The 20465-nt window shown below is 41.0% G+C and overlaps 1 protein-coding gene across 2 annotated transcripts; it reads right to left on the bottom strand.

Annotated features, from left to right (window-relative positions):
* Positions 1-1215: 1215 nt before the first annotated feature.
* LOC124262715 (arsenite methyltransferase-like) lies at positions 1216-14615 on the bottom strand. Of its 2 annotated transcripts, none has more exons than XM_046697247.1 (10): positions 14551-14615; positions 14079-14266; positions 10708-10858; positions 10152-10282; positions 8542-8611; positions 7899-7981; positions 6691-6819; positions 6263-6405; positions 1902-2012; positions 1216-1404 (listed from the first exon to the last, which is right to left on the bottom strand). In XM_046697247.1, the coding sequence occupies exons 2-7, from the start codon at positions 14219-14221 to the stop codon at positions 6786-6788; spliced, it is 612 nt and encodes a 203-aa protein (XP_046553203.1). In that variant the 5' UTR covers positions 14222-14266; positions 14551-14615; the 3' UTR covers positions 1216-1404; positions 1902-2012; positions 6263-6405; positions 6691-6785. The 2 variants fall into 2 exon arrangements, with proteins under 2 accessions (XP_046553203.1, XP_046553205.1); XM_046697249.1 differs by having other exon boundaries at positions 14079-14282; positions 14551-14608.
* Positions 14616-20465: the final 5850 nt, after the last annotated feature.

Below are 20465 nucleotides of genomic sequence, written 5' to 3'. Positions count from 1 at the left end.
TGTGACAAGAAGGATTCAGAGTTACAAGAAAATCCCCAGAAGACTGTATGACAAGAAGGATTCAGATTTACAAGAAATTGTCCAGAAGACTGTATGACAAGTAGGCTTCAGAGTGACAAGAAAATCTCCAGAAGACTGTAGGATAAGTAGGCTTCAGAGTTACCAGAAAATCTCCAGAAGACTGTAGGACAAGTAGGCTTCAGAGTGACAGGAAAATCTCCAGAAGACTGTATCACAAGAAAGATTTAGAGTGACAAGAAACTCTCCAGAAGACTGTATGACAAGAAGGATTTAGAGTGACAAGAAAATCTCCAGAACATTGTATGACAAGAAGGATGACAGTGCAAGTTTCCACTGACCAACCTTTTCCTTCATGTCAGACGTTGTGAGGTCCAACCGAACAAACCTTTTTCAAAAGGTGTGGCATAAGCTTCCAATTAAAAGATTGTTTCATCAGTGTTACAAAATTCAAAACCTTGGAGAAGCAAGTACATTACACAGTTATGTCTTATTTAGTTCGATCTATATGTTAATGAAAAACCCAACACTGATTGCTTTGAGGCAGATGAATGATTCTATGCTGCACATATAACGCGGTCCGTTCATAAATGTAATCAACATGTGTTGTTTCAGGATTAAAAAACGTGTTTTATATGCCATTACCTTGATGGCTGCCATAGCATGACTCAACACTGAGACATTTGTAATAAACAGTGTCTCATCATATATGATGACAAATCAACACTGTCCAATATTGTTGGGTGAAATTACAGCTTTATGCCATTGTTGGCCCAACATTGTTTGATCAGGAATTGTGTGCTCGCACTTCACTGGTGTTCATACTATCAACCACTAGCCTGCTTGACCCGGGCTGGAATATGAGATGAGGTGAGGTGAAATTGGGTTTAACGTCGTGCTTGAGAATATTTCGCTCATATGACGGCGTGCATGCGTGTGTATGTGTATGTGCGGCTGCTTGTACTAGCCCAGACTGAAGCTGGTTTTATAGTGCTAGCCCACTGAGATACCATGCGGCAGTGAAGCATGAATACCCCACTCAGACACATTATACTGACACCGAGCCGACCAGTCCTTGTTGTACCCATTAATGCCGAGCGCCAGGCAGCGACCAACAAGTACCATATTTTAACGTCTTTTGGTATGACGCGGTCGGGGACAGACAGTGGCGTGAAGAACAAACGAACAAACAAGATATATGAAAAACCGAAAATGATTCAGCCAACGTTTAATGGATATTATTTCTAACAGACCGTCTGGCACCAAATGAAATCAACAGTTTTTCAGGTATGGTTGACATCACTGGTATAGCCCCATGGTGAAGATACAGGGGAGATGTTTGCCCTGGGATGACAGCTGGTCCAGGTACACAAAGGGGTTCTGACACTGAAATATAAGGGTAAACCGTCACCAGATCGCTTGTTTCACATAGAACAAAGGGTCATCATAGAACAGTAGTAGATGTATACACAGGACAGACATAGCAATAGGCCTGGAGTAGTCTTTACGTTAAGGATTCAGAAGTCAAAGATACATTGAAGTCCCTTGGCAGTGATCGGTTTAGGAAAGTGTTCAGATAGTCAATGTGTGAATATATATGTAGGTTGGCACAATATGGTAAACTTTCGAGAACAAATAAATGAAAGACTTTCATTTTCAAAAACGTCTTTGAAATTTTGATAAAATGTCTAATGTACAGCTGTTAGTCCGATTAATCATAGTAGTGAACATTTAGATTCGACTTAAAAAATTGGTTCCCCAATAGCATGTTGAAAGTGGAACCAGCTACCCACCAGATTCTTAAAGAGACGTACTGACGAGTGTCTGTAAGGTAGATAACTAAATGTGAAAAGTGGTGCTGGAAATGTATAAGGGGAACTTACCCGCCTTGTTTCGACATGAGCAGAAGTGTCTTCAAAGTCAAAGAATTCTCTGTACCGAGTACTGGCCAAGATAGTGGCCAGTTTCCCGTCCACTAGTACCGCCTCCCCAGTCTGAAATATGGAATGAACATTCTTGCTGTTGCTTACAATGCACTGATACAGTGAAACAATAAAAGTCTTATGTTAAGACCAAACACAAATAAACACATTATGTGGGCTTCACATATTATACCCATATACGGAAATCGAACTCAGATAAGACGAGCTAACGCTCCGACCACTAGACGTCCCTATCGTCCAAAGAACTAGACAACTTTACTGGAGAAAACTATATATGTTACAAAAAGATGATTCATTAAGAATGTGGTTGGCATGCTTCTGAAATATCAAGCACTACCACATTAAGTCTACTACTGGTTAATTAGAGACTGATGTTAATATTCTGTTCGTCCCACACTATAAGACATACTCTTTGAAAAAAGTAGGGGATATATGTTAGTAATAAATGTTATGTAAACACACCATCAAAATACATACGATATTTTGCACTTTCAAGGGACTTTAAATCTCTGTGGACTATCACTTCAGTCTATAGAGTCTGCCGCGGTGATATATAGTAACTTGATTTTATTCATTAATTGTGTATGGACCAGAGATGCGGCGTCTGCAACGCACGGAGGATCATCTGGTTACTGGAATTATGGAAACTGGTAGAGGTCGGCGTGCTGTGGCCAATACGTTCAATGTTTCAGAACCTTTGATGAGCAGATGACGGAACAGATACCAACATTACCAAATGTTGGATGATCGCCGCCGTTCGGGAATAGAGGATCGGTTGATCCGACGCCAAACTCTACGAAATCGAACTCAAAAGACAAATCAAATTTCGGCTAATTTTCATCAGGTTCCTACGTGTCGTATCGTCTGCATGCAGCTCATTTCTGTGCTCGACTGCCACATGACCCTTACAAATCTTCATTTGGCCAAAAGGTCCACCGTATTCACAAAACCGAAACTGGGGTAATTGTCGCTGGTCACGTGTCACGCTGATTCACTTCCCACCTCCTACATGATCGTGTCTGGCAGCTCAAGCCAGTGTAAACCAGAGAGCTCATGGTTGATTTGATGGTGGCATCTGGTGGCATCAATATGGCTGAGCAAACCCAACTCCATATTGTGCGAGGAAGGGTCACAATACTGACGTCCATGCTTGTACCATTAGCAAGTCGGATTGGTTGACTTACGCCCGAGCTCACAACGCAGTATTGTCACTTCTTATGTCCAGTTGCTCAACATCCATTGAAAGAACATGGACAGACATGAGACCAGACCTTCTCCCAACAAACACGTCGTAATAGGGTCAACGTGTGAACGTCATAGGCTGTCTACTACGTCATCTGAATCTGGCCAGGTCATTCAGCAAGACGTTGTTCCAGCACCGCACGAATGCTTGTTGTTTTCCTGAGGCAAATTCCCGCTATACGGTGTAGAATATGTAGTTTTCGTTTATCTTCTGTACATATGTATGTCACTGGGTATGAGATTTTTATGTTACACCCTGATGTCATAGATTATAAAGAGGGTTACAGCTGTGTGATCTGTTTGTGAGGTTGCGATCTGTTTGTAAGGACGTAGATGTTATCAGCTGACAACAGGCAGCGTTTAGGATCAAATAATTTTGTTTTTACATTACTTTCAAAGGATTCCACATAAAAGTAGAGGTTTACTTTGTAAATGTTTTATGAGATGATATTTCAAAGATATGATTTGGATTTGTATGTTCCAGGCAATATTTGTGCGCAACCAACTGTAAAGTAATGTAATGAAAATGTAAAGAAATGCTGTTCTGCAACCGTGGTGTTTACCAATAAGGTAGACTAAGGCTTAGTCTCTGAATATATACAATTTTGATAGTAACAAACAAGCCCATTTATATTGAAAAGGAGCCCTAGGGAGACCAGAGATTCAGAACCTGAGGAAATCTAGACTTGCTTTATTTAGGGCTTTAGCACTGCAGAGAGGGCTTGGCAGTAGGGAAAATAATGTGGTTCAGGGACTGTGAGACAGACTACCAATAAGGTAATGATCACTAGTCAAAACGTGAAAAGTAAGTGGAATGATTTCAGTGTGCGAATACGGAAAGGAAACATTTCCAGTGAAATGCACAGCAAGTCATATGTTCCATTAACATTGCACACATAACATCGTCCACTGAATGCTGATATTATCAGGGGTCTACGGTATTTGTACCATCACATTTACATAGAGATTAATAATCACCGCGTTCCATTAACTTTGCATACATAGCATCGTAGACTAAACGCTGATCCTATCACGGGCTTACGGTATTGCATTTACATAGAGAATCAGTGGAAACCTGTTTTGTAGAATACTAGGTTGTCTAGTGCACCGGATATATCAAGTGCAGATAACTCAAGTCGAGTTTAAAATACTGGAGGTTTCATTGTGTTATCAACATTTTGTGTATTACATTACACCCTACACACACCTGCCTCCAGATTATCTAAATGTTTCACAACTACGACAAAATCCTTACTAATAATTAATAAGTTCATTTGTCTGTATGACTATAAGTAAAAATACTGGAGCTATTTTGTTGACATCTAACAACCTAATTTACAAAAAGCAGTTGTTATTGTCAAAACATATTATAACTGTATTTGTATCATTGTACTTCGGTGTTTTGATACGCATGAGATGCTATTTAGAACGTATTTTATATTTCAACTTTGAGATTAAAATTCTAAATGGAAAATTGAAGTATGCATTCCAACGGATTCATAAGAGAATTTAACACTGTTTATTGGCAGTTAGCTTATTTGTAACTCAGCAATATTCTATATGAAGTTGGACATTATCTTTAAGTCTGGCCACATCAGTTTAACATATACTTGATATCACCGTGGGGGTGCTATCACAGCAAAGCCGCCCATATTGCAAGGCATCATTCTTAGCGTGTATCCCCAGGGATAACCTACAGCAACATACACGTCTTAAAGATAACGATGGCGAAGCATACTACATGGCGAGGCAAGGTACGTTATTGGTTATTATTGAACCAGTGAGATTTCGTCAATCATCCCGCCCCGGGGATTACACTTTATATAGATCCCAAGGTACAGTTTATTACATGGTTTGAAGCAATGGGCCGGGGGCTCTGTGACTATGGCACCTGTCCTCGAGTGTCATCGGGATGGATCTTTGCTCGCGATCTCAATCACGTGACTCTAAAGTGTTGGAAGCGCTGCTTAACATCATGCAACGAGAAGCGGCTAAACTGTTAACTGTTCCTTACCAATCAGTTATTGTATGACTAGCTATGTCATAACATTAACAGTTTTAACGCGAACAGAAATTCCACGGGGAGCAGAAAGTGCAGGGGATGCTTACTTATTGCCTATCTGTCCTGGGCCTAAACATGGACGCACCATGTGCATGATCAAACATATATAGAGATTATTAACCTCGTGTGTTTCCGTATCATTAGTATCATATATTAGGAATAGAAATGGTATTTTGCGAGCCTGTATCGTCTGTATTGTGATCGGTAGATCGAAATCCTTGGTTGGTACCTTTCTTAGACGATCGCCTGTCACTGTGCCTCATAATCCGTACCTTCAATTTCATGTCCTCCGTTTCATGTTTTCCAAAGTCAGTTACTGCAGTAACGACTCCAGAACCTCTGTCATCAATTCTTACAGAATCACCAATTTTGAGAATGGGGGCAGCCATGTTTATTTACAAACTCGTCCACGCAATGTAAACTCGCGACGACGTCCTCAATGAAATGTTTAAACGTTTAAGGATTCGCATGGCTTGTATGGAGTTTTATGAAAGTAGTTCGTGGATTGACGTAATTTGCATAGTTATCAGATTTAGAGGTGAGGTGAGGTGAAATTGGGTTTAACGTCGTGCTTGAGAATATTTCACTCATATGACGACCTGCATGCGTGTGTATGTGTATGTGCGGCTGCTTCTACTAGCCCAGATTGAAGCTGGTTTTATAGTGCTAGTCCACTGAGATACAATGCCACAGTGAAGCAGGAATACCCCACTCAGACACATTATACTGACTCCGAGCCGACAAGTCCTTGTTGTACCCATTAATGCCGAGCGCCAGGCAGGGACCAACAAGTACCATATTTTAACGTCTTTTGGTATGACGCGGTCGGGGATCGAACCCGCGACCTTCCGCTCTCCGGGCGGACGCTCTAACCACTACACCACGGAGGCGGTGTTCAGATTTAGATACCAAGTTTATTAAATTGCTTTATTGCACCGATAACACCCTCATTAGATGATAAACACATATAACGAAAGGATTGTATCACTCCTCTCACCTTAAAGGTAATATTGACGTCCCATCTGAACTCCGACGTATACCCTTTGATGTTTCCTTTGTACGTCACAGAAGCTGGTCCCCTGTCACTTCCGCTTCCCAAACGAAACATCCGGTTGCTCGCGCAAAGGTATCTTCTTCCGGCTGACGATGTAGATGTTGAAACATTAATTACGGCAAGGACGTATATACGTCTTTGATTACGGTTACCATGCGATAGCTATAGAAACTGCATCAAAAGTTGCTGATATGTCAATATTGTACATGGGCTGCCTTTATCACCTCTAGGATCGGGAACATATTAGTCACTACGACAATGACTACTACAAAAGTCCACGGACTCAGGTAATACATGTTGCATGTTTTTGCATTAACCCTTCTGGGTTACAAGATTGAAGACAGTGATGTCAGTTTAACATTACTACTCACGTAGCGATTTCTTGAAACTGTCGATCATGTCGAGAGGTCCGACGGAAGTAAGGTGTGGCTGGGTAAACCCCACTTTCATGGCTGAGGACAACAACTCACCTGGCAGCTGGGAACCAGTCACAGCCCAATCTACAAGAACATGGAAATAGTCACTACCCGCAAAACCCTTCAACCAAAAGTCCTTTCGGAATCTGAAACTTTCCGCCCACAAGGCTCGTTGTGGTGGGGCTATGCATGGCTTCGATTCGAAAGTATATGCATTTCCTCGAGCAACATTACTTTTTTAAAGAGGCTTTTGTATGTTATGACAGTAAATAAACTGTTTATATAATTTCATTTGTCTATTTCACCACACGTTCTTCTTACCGAGTCACTTTCTCAGTTCGATACTTAAAAGCAATGTCATTATTTAGAGTTGACACGATTTCTAACGGTGATATAGATATGTCGCTGTCACAGACAAAACTCAATGTCTTGTTTTATTGACACCACTGTGTCTGCCTGCCTGTCTGCTAATGACAATATTCAATACACAACTGCGATGACTGACCACATGCAATTTGAACTTAACACCAATCAGGCTATACACCATAAACAAAATGCATTGATTTATGGCCCGAGTTCGGTCTCTGTCACATTATGTAATTACACAGACAGGCAGGTGTGATACTTGAACACATGACATGTTATGATGTCTGTTGATTGCAAAATGTTATACACAAAAAATGAGCATGTATTTACAAAAACCAACTTTCTATATATACACACACACAATGACCCGTGAAGGCGGCATTTAAAGAGGATAAAAATAAAGTTTATATTGCGAGGTTCTCATTTTGATAAAATGTCTTCATTCTGACATGGCCATATTTTCGTCACAACTTTCCCCTGCAACCAAAATGAACCATCTGAAAAGTCAATTAACAATATGACAGTTTATCGTGTGTCATCACTTTTCCAATACTACTGATCAATATTCAATTGGGGTTCCGGATCTAAAGAGACTGCAAGAATCTATCCTTGTTCTGCGACGCGCCTTAACGAATCCATGGACTCGATAACTTAGTTGATTGGGTGTCATCATAAAATCAATCAGTCAGATAAGGATTCGATTATTTACAGGAAATTGTCGTACTTGTGAAATATTTATCAGGTGTTTCACAACAGACAAAACCGAACAGTTACACACTGACAACACGCAGCCGTACCCCAAAAGCTTCAGATCGTCCTTCAACTCGGCGGGGGCAGGTTTTTCAGCGTAGATGTCATTCAGGTAGAACTCACCACCATCCTGAATCAGTGAAAGTGAAGGCCATTATTTCGAAGCCTACCTGCTCGGGTAGGGTCCAAATATTTTGCTTTAGGATCTCGTAAATGATAAATTGAGAAAAGTGAATGCTGAACTGTCATACATAATTCTACAACATTTCCTTCGAACCAAGCATTAGAAGTTTCCTCATCATCTTTAGGGATGTCAGTACAATAACAGGTACAGAATATCTGTTGGTGATTTTATTGCTCATAAAGCGGTTCGGATTTTATGGTGAACAATGGGGAAAACAACCAAACATTCATGCAGATCAAAGGTTTGATCCATGGATTCGATCTTTTAACTTTGAATATAAGGCTCCACTGCTGCCATATCACCAAACAGTTGGCTTTCTATTACTCGATTCGGGGATTATACAATTTTCAAATTGAAACCTTTCGCAATGGCGTTCAGTTTTAAATGGCATGTACAGGTAAAGACTCGTTAAACATACAATGTATTTAAAAATATATTTCTTGGTATTTAAAGAGGTAAATTTCACAATTGTGTTTTGAATTTGATATTCTGTATTTACTACTTACCTTAATCAACCTGAAGGTTTCAGCAAACGCTTTGGACTTGTCTGGTATCAAGGAAAACACGCCATTTGACCTGTTAGTGTTTAAAGTGTTAACAAAGATCGATCTCTTAAAATAAAGATTGATTTTGCCAGTCACCTGGCATCCAAGAAATGTCAAATGTTTTCTCTAAAGGTGTGCAATTAACATTCGGATATCTGCTCAATCCGATCTAAATAATAATGATTTAATCAAGTAAAAATGCATTCTGAATATTAAATGCGATAAAATGATGATCCGTCTTTCCAACTTTCGCCCAACCAAATTCTATTTGTTGCATTTCAACAGAAAAGGAACAGGAACCACAACTGTCGATGATGGCGAGGAAACATAATGCCCCCAGAACCAAAGGACGACGTTTGATTTTAACAACATCGTAAAAAATAATATTTCAAAACTGGAAATTGATCCATTAGAGCTAATCTTTAAAGATTTGGAGGATTTTTCAATGGGGGAATGCATCTCAGACTTTACAAAGCAACACAATCTCATCATATATATATTTACATAATCAGGTAAAAGAATGCTAGCACAATACACCTGCATATCCAGTTCAATGAAAGCTAGCCCAATAACCTGCATGATCAATTACATGAAGACTGCCCAACTAGACCTGTACAATCAATTCAATGAAGTCTAGCCCACTACTCCTGCATAATCACTTAAATGAAGGCGACAAAACTCCTTCCTTGTTCATTCTATTATATCCGACCGACTGAATATTTAGCATTTGTCTATGAATCACTATCAAATGTTGTTGAAAACACAGGATTTAGCAGTGAAGTGACCATATCCTGCCCCACCAGTTGCACCCAACACAATTACAGCAAGTCATTTACATGCATGAGCACGAAAACACAAATTATAATAAGGCATTGTATCTATATCATTTTTGTCCACGGAGTCTTATCTAAAAGAAAATCATCCAGGCAGACTACAGAACTTTTGGAAAGCTTTACTAAGGCCCTTGATATAACCCCGATCAAGTACATGACCAAAACCTTTCAGAAACATGTATGGCAGTCATAACATGTGTTCATATGAGTGAAGGTAAGAAGATTAATTCCAACACTTTCATGTTTGCTGTTAAAAGCCATATTAGCAAAAATTCCAGCCATTTGATGTCAGTCTGTAAACAATCAAGTCGGGACGACAACATCCAGTGACTGACATCATGAGCATCTATTGACGCAGTTGGTATAAGATGACATGTGTCAACCAACTCAGCGAACCTGGCCACCCTCTCGCATTAGCCGCCTCTTATGACAAGCATGGGTTACTGAAGGCCAATATTCTAGCCCGGATCTTCACGGATTCGGTCAATTTAAGATGTTTCAAGGGCCTCTACTGTTCTAACAGGTGACCGCGGGAAAGTGCTCGTCAATATCAGAGTCAAAATATGTACGTGGAGAAAGTGAAGGTGTTGAACGGTCACCTTGACAGAGGGGATGCTGATAATAAACCCTTCCCAAAATGTTCAGACTATAGGTGATTAGTAGTTATCTGCAAGGGACAATCATTTGTTCGTTTTCAATCTGTAGAAAGTGAGATGTAACAATGCATGTTTTACTCACACAATGACATCAAAGCTTTGATCTCCAAGTTGGGAAATGTTCTCGGCGTTGCCTTCGAAGAACTCGGTGTTTTTCTTGTCGTATCCCCATTTGTCGCGGTGGTAGTCCTCCCTGTTCACACACTCAGCAATCTGATAAAATCAAAATGGCAATACCCAATTTACAAAGTTTTAAGGGACATTATTACAATAACTAGTGGGGTTTTAGGTTGTTCTACACATGTTCCAGCCATGGTGGGGCCAGGGCTTTGTATCCAATTCAAGGAACTATGACTTACAATGGAGATATTCGTCTTCTGTGCTATTTATTCATGTGTCGAGTTATTCGTCCCAGAGAGAAATGAGCCAATATGAGGTCTATATACCGACTCGAGTATTATATATCGGGATAATGGAGCTCTTGACAACGGAGATACACATCATGTTATAACATTATTGCAAACGTACAACAGCGTCTGGGAACATTAATGTCACTTATGATTCTATATTCATAATATATTACTCAACCCATATCCATCTATACAATTTTCATGTGTCTGTGTGCTGTTTACACTTACAAGTTTAGGCGAAAAGTCCACACCAACTACACTTCCGGTTGGACCAACTAATTTGCTCAGGACGAAAACGAGGCTGCCTGATCCGCATCCAATGTCAAGGATACGTTTCCCTTCAATAGCTTCAGGCGTGTTCAGTCCACAGCCGTAATACCTCAGAGAAAGAATGTGCGTCCAGTTACAAGGGTCCTATATCCCTGTCAGAGGGGGAATTACGCTATGACACTCAACTCCACAGACCAACACTTCACAGACATGAGACACAGACCTTCACGTCACAGACATCAGACATAGACCAACATTTCACAGGCATGAGACACAGACCAACACTTCACGGACATGAGACACAGACCAACATTTTACAGACACGAGACACAGACCTTCACGCCAAAGACACGAGACACAGACCTTCACGTCACAGACATGAGACACAGACCAATACTTCACAGATATGATACAAAGACCTACACTTCACAGACATGAGACACAGACCTTCACGTCACAGACATGAGATACAGACCTAGTCCAGAGAGAGGGAGCATCATGCACTCAACTCACACATTCCACAGACATGAGGCATAGACCAACACTTAACAGACATGAGACACTGGCCAACACTTCACAGACATGAGACACAGACCTTCACTTTACAGACATGAGACACAGACCAACACGTCACAGACACGAGACACAGACCAACACTTTACAGACATGAGACACAGACCAACACTTTACAGACCAACACTTCACAGACATGAGACACAGACCAACACTTTACAGACATGAGACACAGACCAACACTTTACAGACATGAGACACAGACCTACACTTCACAGACATGAGACACAGACCAACACTTTACAGACATGAGACACAGACCAACACTTCACAGACATGAGACACAGACCTTCACGTCACAGACACGAGACACAGACCAACACTTTACAGACATGAGACACAGACCAACACTTTACAGACATGAGACACAGACCTACACTTCACAGACATGAGACACAGACCTTCACGTCATAGACATGAGATACAGACCAACACTTCACGGACATGAGATACAGACCAACACTTTACAGACATGAGGCATAGACCAACACTTAACAGACATTAGACACTGGCCAACACTTCACTGAAATGAGACACATACCTACACTTTACAGGCATGAGACACAGACCAACACTTCTTAGACATGAGACACAGACCTTCACTTTACAGGCATGAGACACAGACCAACACTTCATAGACATGAGATACAGACCTACACTTTACAGACATGAGACAGGGGCCAACACTTTACAGACATGAGACACAGACCAACATTTTATAGACACGAGACACAGACCTACACTTCACAGACATGAGACACAGACCCCCACGTCATAGACATGAGATACAGACCAACACTTCACGGACATGAGACACAGTCCAACACTTTACAGACATGAGGCATAGACCAACACTTAACAGACATGAGGCACAGACCAACACTTTACAGACATGAGGCACAGACCAACACTTTACAGACATGAGACACAGACCTTCACGTCACGGACATGAGATACAGACCTACACTTTACAGACATGAGACACAGACCAACACTTTACAGACATGAGACACAGACCTACACTTTATAGACACGAGACACAGACCTTCACGTCACAGACATGAGACACAGACCAACACTTTACAGACATGAGACACAGACCAACACTTTACAGACATGAGACACAGACCTTCACTTCACAGACATGAGACACAGACCAACACTTTACAGACATGAGACACAGACCAACACTTTACAGACATGAGACACAGACCAACACTTCACAGACATGAGACACATACCTTCACGTCATAGACATGAGATACAGACCAACACTTCACAGACATGAGACACAGACCAACACTTTACAGACATGAGGCATAGACCAACACTTAACAGACATTAGACACTGGCCAACGCTCCACAGACATGAGACACATACCTACACTATACAGGCATGAGACACAGACCAACACTTCATAGACATGAGACACAGACCTTCACTTTACAGGCATGAGACACAGACCAACACTTCATAGACATGAGACGCAGACCTACACGTCACAGACACGAGACACAAATCAACACTTTACAGACATGAGACACAGACCAACACTTTACAGACATGAGACACAGACCTTCACGTCATAGACATGAGACACAGACCTACACTTTACAGACATGAGACAAAGACCTTCACGTCACAGACATCAGACACAGACCTTCACTTTACAGGCATGAGACACAGACCAACACTTCATAGACATGAGACACAGACCTTCACGTCACAGACACGAGACACAGATCTACACTTTACAGACATGAGACACAGACCAACACTTTACAGACATGAGACTCAGACCTTCACGTCATAGACATGAGACACAGACCAACACTTTACAGATATGATACAAAGACCTTCACGTCACAGACATGAGATACAGACCAACACTTTACAAACATGAGACACAGACCTTCACGTCACAGACATGAGACACAGACCTACACTTTATAGACATGAGACACATACCTACACTTTACAGACATGAGACACATACCAATACTTTACAGACATGAGACACACACCTTCACGCCACAGACATGAGACACATACCAACACTTTACAGACATGAGACACATACCTACACTTTACAGACATGAAACACAGACCTTCACGTCACAGACACGAGACACAGACCTACACTTCACAGACATGAGACACAGACCAACACTTCACAGACATGAGACACAGACCTACACTTCACAGACACGAGACACGGACCTACACTTCACAGACATGAGACACAGACCTACACTTCACAGACACGAAACATAGACCTACACTTCACATACACGAGACACAGACCTACACTTTACAGATATGAGACGCAGACCTACACTTCACAGACATGAGACACAGACCTACACTTCACAGACATGAGACACGGACCTACACTTCACAAACATGAGACACGGACCTACACTTCACAGACATGAGACACAGACCAACACTTCACAGGCATGAAACACGGACCAACACTTTACAGACATGAGACACAGACCAACACTTCACAGACATGAGACACGGACCTACACTTCACAGACATGAGACACGGACCTACACTTCACAGACATGAGACACAGACCTTCACTTCACAGACATGAGACACGGACCTACACCTCACAGACATGAGACACAGACCAACACTTCACAGACATGAGACACGGACCTACACTTCACAGACATGAGACACGGACCTACACTTCACAGACATGAGACACAGACCTAGTCAAGACATCGCATCTTAGGCATTTACCTCTTCATCGTCTCAGGGTGGATCTGGGAGACGATGCTCTTGATGTCGGGCGTGAGGTTCCAATCGTTGACAGTGCAGATGAAGTCGCACTTTACAGCAGAGGAGTCGTAGATGTCTCTCAAAAAGCCGTGAATTTCGCTCATCCTTGCTGGTAGCCCTTTTTCTCAAACACAGTGTTAGCTGTAAACCTGTAGAATGGGGTGTCTGTGTGTGAGAAACTTGGGATGTGTGTACTGTTTTACAGAAAAGTGGCATTCAAATTGCTATGTTTTCCCGGGTAACTTTACACTTTGACGTTGAATAATATAATAATCCGTTAAATAAGCTCAAGCTATGCTCGAACCGCCGAGGGTTATACTGCAAGTCGAGGGTTATACTGCAAGTCGAGGGTTATACTGCAAGTCGAGGGTTATACTGCAAATCGAGGGTTATACTGCAAATCGAGGGTTATACTGCAAGTAGAACACTTTACCTCAACAAATTGCGCGGCTATCTCTTCTGTCCGGAACCGAGTCTGCTGTCGTCAGCCCCTCTAGCACATACAGTGAGACTTTACAACTTCACACATGCATCTGTTGATTTGGTTCAATTTCACCAATGTATCTGCTACACTGAACACTGTGCAACATCTGGATTGCATCTTTTTTCAAGCTATCAGTTCCTAAATGATACACATTGCGTACAGAATGTACACTGATGTTAAACTTAAACGCGGAAACACGTGTGAACATTAATCATCACAGTACGTAACATGCAGCAAAGGGCTATACTTCCATGGAGTGCAGATGCTAAATGCTGTTATAAGTCGTATTGGCAACATAGTAGCTACACAAACAACATGAACACTAGAGGTGAACAAGATCACAAACGTCAGTACATTACCACAGTAAACAGTAAAAACAGACATTCAAAACTTAAAAACTTAAAACTCAAAGATCAATATCTTTTCACATATACTGTATAGTTTAATTTCCTTCAAGTATGCAAACTCACGTTCTTTGAAACGGTATTGAAAACCTCAGAAAAAGTTTGTATGAAATCTGGCGTATCAGTGCAAAATCCACACATTCCCACAACAATGCATGACATTCACAGGACTGTGACACGCAATACATTGAGGGGGATCTTGTCCCTGCAGTGAAAATGACTGTATAACGCTGTCTTATGCGGCACCTTCGGATCACAATTTCATCGTGTCCAGGGCGGTGGGGTAGCCTAGTGGTTAAAGCGTTCGCTCGTCACGCTGAAGACTCGAGTTCGATTACCCACATCTACAAGTGTGAAGCCCATTTCTGATGTGCCCTACCGTGATATTGCTGGAATATTGCTAAAAGCAACGTAAAACCAAACTCACTCACTTACTAATCTTGGCGAAGCAAATTAGTGGGGGCATAGTATCCTTTCAAGGTCGGTATTTCATGGGACGTATTAGATCCATCTTTTCTGAAATAAGTCGGACATAATTGACAACCCCCAGATGCATGGTCACTGTATTGACTTCTCAATAGCAGATTTAGCTGCAGTATCTGTTCAGAATGTTCCTAATACCAACATATATAGGAAGCCAGAGAATGTCAGTGTTAGTCACAGACAGATTTAGCTGCAGTATCTGTTCAGAATGTTCCTAATACCAACATATATAGGAAGCCAGAGAATGTCAGTGTTAGTCACAGACAGATTTAGCTGCAGTATTTGTTCAGAATGTTTCTGATACCAACATCTATAGGAAGCCAGAGAATGTCAGTGTTAGTCACAGACAGATTTAGCTGCAGTATCTGTTCAGAATGTTCCTAATACCAACATATATAGGAAGCCAGAGAATGTCAGTGTTAGTCACAGACAGATTTAGCTGCAGTATTTGTTCAGAATGTTCCTAACACCAACATATATAGGAAGCCAGAGAATGTCAGTGTTAGTCACAGACAGATTTAGCTGCAGTATTTGTTCAGAATGTTCCTAACACCAACATCTATAGGAAGCCAGAGAATGTCAGTGTTAGTCACAGACAGATTTAGCTGCAGTTTCTGTTCAGAATGTTCCTAACACCAACATCTATAGGAAGCCAGAGAATGTCAGTGTTAGTCACAGACAGATTTAGTTGACATTTACGGCCGTTGGTTGCCCGTAAGCTGGAAAAACAGTTTGAATAAATGATGGATCTAGGTTCCTTAGTACGTTCAATAAGTTGCAAAGTTAACATGGTAGCCTTAGTCTCTGACGTAATAAAGGAACCATTTGTAAAAATCATTTACTTAATTGGAATGTCATGTCTAATCGAAAAAATATCAAAGTATTCAGCTTTGCAGTTACTTCTGGAATATTTTGAAACTAGTATGACCCCTACCGCCATTGCATCTTTAACGAATCAAAGCTATAAGGTCATTTGCATATTTTCTGTCCTAAAACTATAACAGGAAGTGACGTTTTACGCAACTTCCCGTTGCACACGACAGCAAATTGTATGGTACGTTTTAAGGTGGCAAACAAGTATTTTGTTACGTTATTGTTACCTTGTATCCAAATCAATAGAAGTTTCAGATGTTTTGATTAAAAACATAATGATATTACTAATCTTAACGAAATTCCTAAATTATTTTTAATATAAAACTATTTAGATTCGTCACTTGTCTTAGTAAACGTTACACAATGCCATTTGCTTGTACCGCGTGCTATACCGGTAATAGAGAGTTGCTTCAATTTCCGGGTAAAACGAGGCAATCGGGATTGCAGCGATCGTATTGAACGAGTTGCGGTTGTGTGGCACATTATTTGCGACAGAAATGAACATTAAACATCAGTCAACTGAAAATATATATAAAATGTCAAATGTCAGTAGGATTTCATAATCCCGATAGCGACAACATTAACTACCGCGATAATAGAGGGTCCCATGATAATATGACTTCTATTTACTACAGAGATTATATGTGATAAATATCCAAGTAGAAATACTGTAGTACCTAGTCATTATTATCCCGCAAATATCCACGTTCTGATACATATTCTATTGACCGCCTCCGTGGTGTAGTGGTTAAAGCGTCCGCCCGCAGAGGTTCGATCCCCGACCGCGTCATACCAAAAGACGTTAAAATATGGTACTTGTTGGTCCCTGTCTGGCGCTTGCCATTAATGGGTACAACAAGGACTGGTCGGCCCGGAGTCAGTATAGTGTGTCTGAGTGGGGTATTCCTGCTTCACTGCGGCATGGTATCAGTTGGCTAGCACTATAAAACCAGCTTCAGTCTGGGCTAGTACAAGCAGCCGCACATACACATACACACGCATGCACGTCGTCAAATGAGCGAAATATTCTCAAGCACGACGTTAAACCCCATTTCACCTCACATTTCATTCTATTAATGGGTACTCAATGTGGGGGTGATTATGTTTGGGAACTAAGTTGGATGACTTTATATGGATTTGGAAAATGATTATTCCATTCAGAACGTGTTATGAATTTCGTACAAACGTTTTGTTTTCTTTTATAATGCGCACCTGAACATGGTCGGGTTAAGATGCGAGCGAGTTAAACATGTCGGTCTGTTGCTGTACATTCAGTGATAACACCAGACTCAAAGTTGTTCTGTTCAAGTTTTGAACTCAAACGTTTTTTGACATGCGGCGTCGTGAGTCACGTCAGTAACGACAGTGGCCGTGCTGGAAGTTGGAGCAAGACAGCGTTGTGGCACGAGCCCTTAATCACGATATCGACAGACAAATACGTTGATGACAGACGTCGATCTGGTTTACAAATTGCGACAATTTGCCCACAAGACCGTTTCCCCCGGAATGACGGAACATTACGAAACATATAGATCAAAGATGTTCAATGCTACAGTTGTTACAGTGGGTGGACAGGCGACTCGTAATCGGCTACACAGATGAAACCTACATGCCCGACGTCTGTTGTGCCCTTAAACCTACTATGGTCTTGAGTGTATGATTCCTGTGCACATATATAGGTTAAAGGGTACAACAGACGTAAACGGTTGACAGACCGTCACATTACACATGACGTCGCTGTTATGTCTTCGGATGTATCAAGGATTCACTTTGAACTTCCTTGACACGCGTATTAGAGTGGCGTTGACGGAATGTGCGCTGTCATGCCGTTAACGCTCGACGGAACGATTGTTTTGGGCGTGGCTCAGTTATAATAATAAAATGATAATATACTACCCATCAAAAGTTTAGACTCACTAGTGTAAATGTAGCCACTTACTTGTCCACTGTTCTAAACTAGCTTTTTGCAAAATATTCCATACTGTTTAAAGGTACTGTTTAGTTATGAACTGGTGTATTGTAAAACATATTCGTAACATTGAAAAGATTATTGTCATGAGTTCAGTAAATGATTAAAATCTGTGAAAATTGGCGAATTCTTAACAAAACTTTACACCAACACGCATCTGTTCACATGCACGACATTTGCTCATGCCTTTCGCAATTTGAAGCATCATCCTTGTGCAATTCATCTGCATAAGGTTTTCAGTTGGTTCCCCCAAGTTGGTGGAGAAATTCATCTTCGATGTAACCACATACATATACATAACATATAGTGAGTGCTTTAAGTGAGTCTAAACTTTTGATGGGTAGTATAATATTAATAATGGTTTGCATATCGCCTAGTTTCCACATGAAACTGATTATCCCATAACACGGGCCTGTGACCCATTTAACACTGCTGGGTGAACAGGGTGAACAGAGGCAATTTTGAACAAATTCACATACCCCGTTGTTGGGCAGGACTGAAGTCCAAGAAACTCTCAGGAGTCAAGCTGCCAAACACGGTCACCCATCCATGGACTCTCCGCACCTAACGTTGCTGAACTTCAACTGATTTGTGAACTGAGCTCTATACGCGGGACCACACACCAACGTAATAGTGTAGAGGGGAAGACTGTGACTGGCGCCTTTGTAAACATATTTATTCACGGACGTTATCAGGCTTGACGACATCCTGGATACACAAAGGATGACACAGGGCTCGTATTGTTACCGAACACCTCCAGAAGGGGAACATAACCTGCCTACCACGACAACCACTCAGTTTTGTCACCCAGCTAACATGTATGGGATATCCCTGGGCGGAGCGCGTACGTCATAGTAAACAACCACTCTCAAATAACTTGGAATAGAATGAACAAGTTGACATTCGACATTTGAGTATGCCTCTTCGAATCCGGCATGTCGTGAGAATAAAGGGGGGATTAACGCGATATTATTGAGTTTGACTTTTCAGTGTAAATGGCGTGACGGACAGTGAGCCAGTCATATAGCATGGTCATCTGACGTTCAGCGACTAAAGCAAGTCCCCGACTGATGTCCCTGTTACATTGTTAAAGTATTTATCCTATTAAAAGATATAAAATATAAATAGCCGTGACATATTTTCATTGAATATACCCTACTTTGTACATACTATATTTACACCAGTACGACTATAACTCTACATGTCTATAGTGATTTTACTGACGTTTCACACAACATGTATCACAGTCACTGTGCGCACATAAAATGACCATACTGGTTCACTCGAATGTTTTCATGAATTAAAACTAAACTATTAGAAATGTGACAAAAGAACCCCGATAGTTTGAAGATTTATGTCGCTGCTTAATGAATTATATATATGAACACGTCTACAATGATGGTATATAAATATATAGGCCAAACGGCCAAATCGGTGAGTCCTCCTGCCGTAGGATTCGTTAGATGTTCAGGTAACAACTGCATCAGTTGAGTGAATAATACAGGAAACAAGGACAAACAACGAAGTGGAAGCTTTACTTAACGTATGCTATATGGGATGAAGATAACATAACGTTTAGCACTTGTTACTATAATGATGTCACTATAATAGGCGAATGGACTAACATATAAGTGTTCTAGGTAAAACACATGTAATGGCATACCTTTACTATTGATAACTTAAGGCAAATCAATTAAACGTTATCATACATTCCCGTTATCGTAGAAAGACTGTGTGTTAACAAAACATAGCCTTTTATACCCTTGGAGCAGTATCCCGAATGAATGGAACGCAGGTGACGATTACAATTCAGTGACAAAACCTAACGTTCTACTTCTTAGATAACTTGTTACTTGACATGAAAATTTACCATTCTTACGTAACTGTAGCAAACAATTAACAAATACTAAGGCTAAGCACACAATTTAGCTTCGACATTTTCACAACATTCAACATTTGAAGAACGTTCGATATTTTAACTACTTGCCCACTATTCCAACTGACTGCATTAAAAAGGTCCTACTTCCTTCCGTGACTAGTGAGGGAGTGAGGTTAGTTTTACGCCACACTCAGCAATATTCCAGCTATATGGCGGCGATCGGTAAATTATCGAGTCCTTACCAGACAATCCAGTG

This window comes from Haliotis rubra, unplaced genomic scaffold (genome assembly GCF_003918875.1).
Source record: "Haliotis rubra isolate DU_JTF1 unplaced genomic scaffold, ASM391887v1 Scf85, whole genome shotgun sequence".
Taxonomy (NCBI): Eukaryota; Metazoa; Mollusca; class Gastropoda; order Lepetellida; family Haliotidae; genus Haliotis; species Haliotis rubra.
This window is presented reverse-complemented; position numbering and strand designations above follow the sequence as displayed.

Bases quoted from the DNA above. Each gene is read 5' to 3' on its own strand.
- LOC124262715 (XM_046697247.1), bottom strand. From the start codon at position 14,221: ATGAGCGAAATTCACGGCTTTTTGAGAGACATCTACGACTCCTCTGCT. The intron at 10,283-10,707 runs GTAAGTGTAAAC...TGATTTTATCAG, and splicing joins TGGACTTTTCGCCTAAACTT to ATTGCTGAGTGTGTGAACAG. The intron at 6,820-7,898 runs GTACGGCTGCGT...ATGTTCTTGTAG, and splicing joins GACGATCTGAAGCTTTTGGG to ATTGGGCTGTGACTGGTTCC.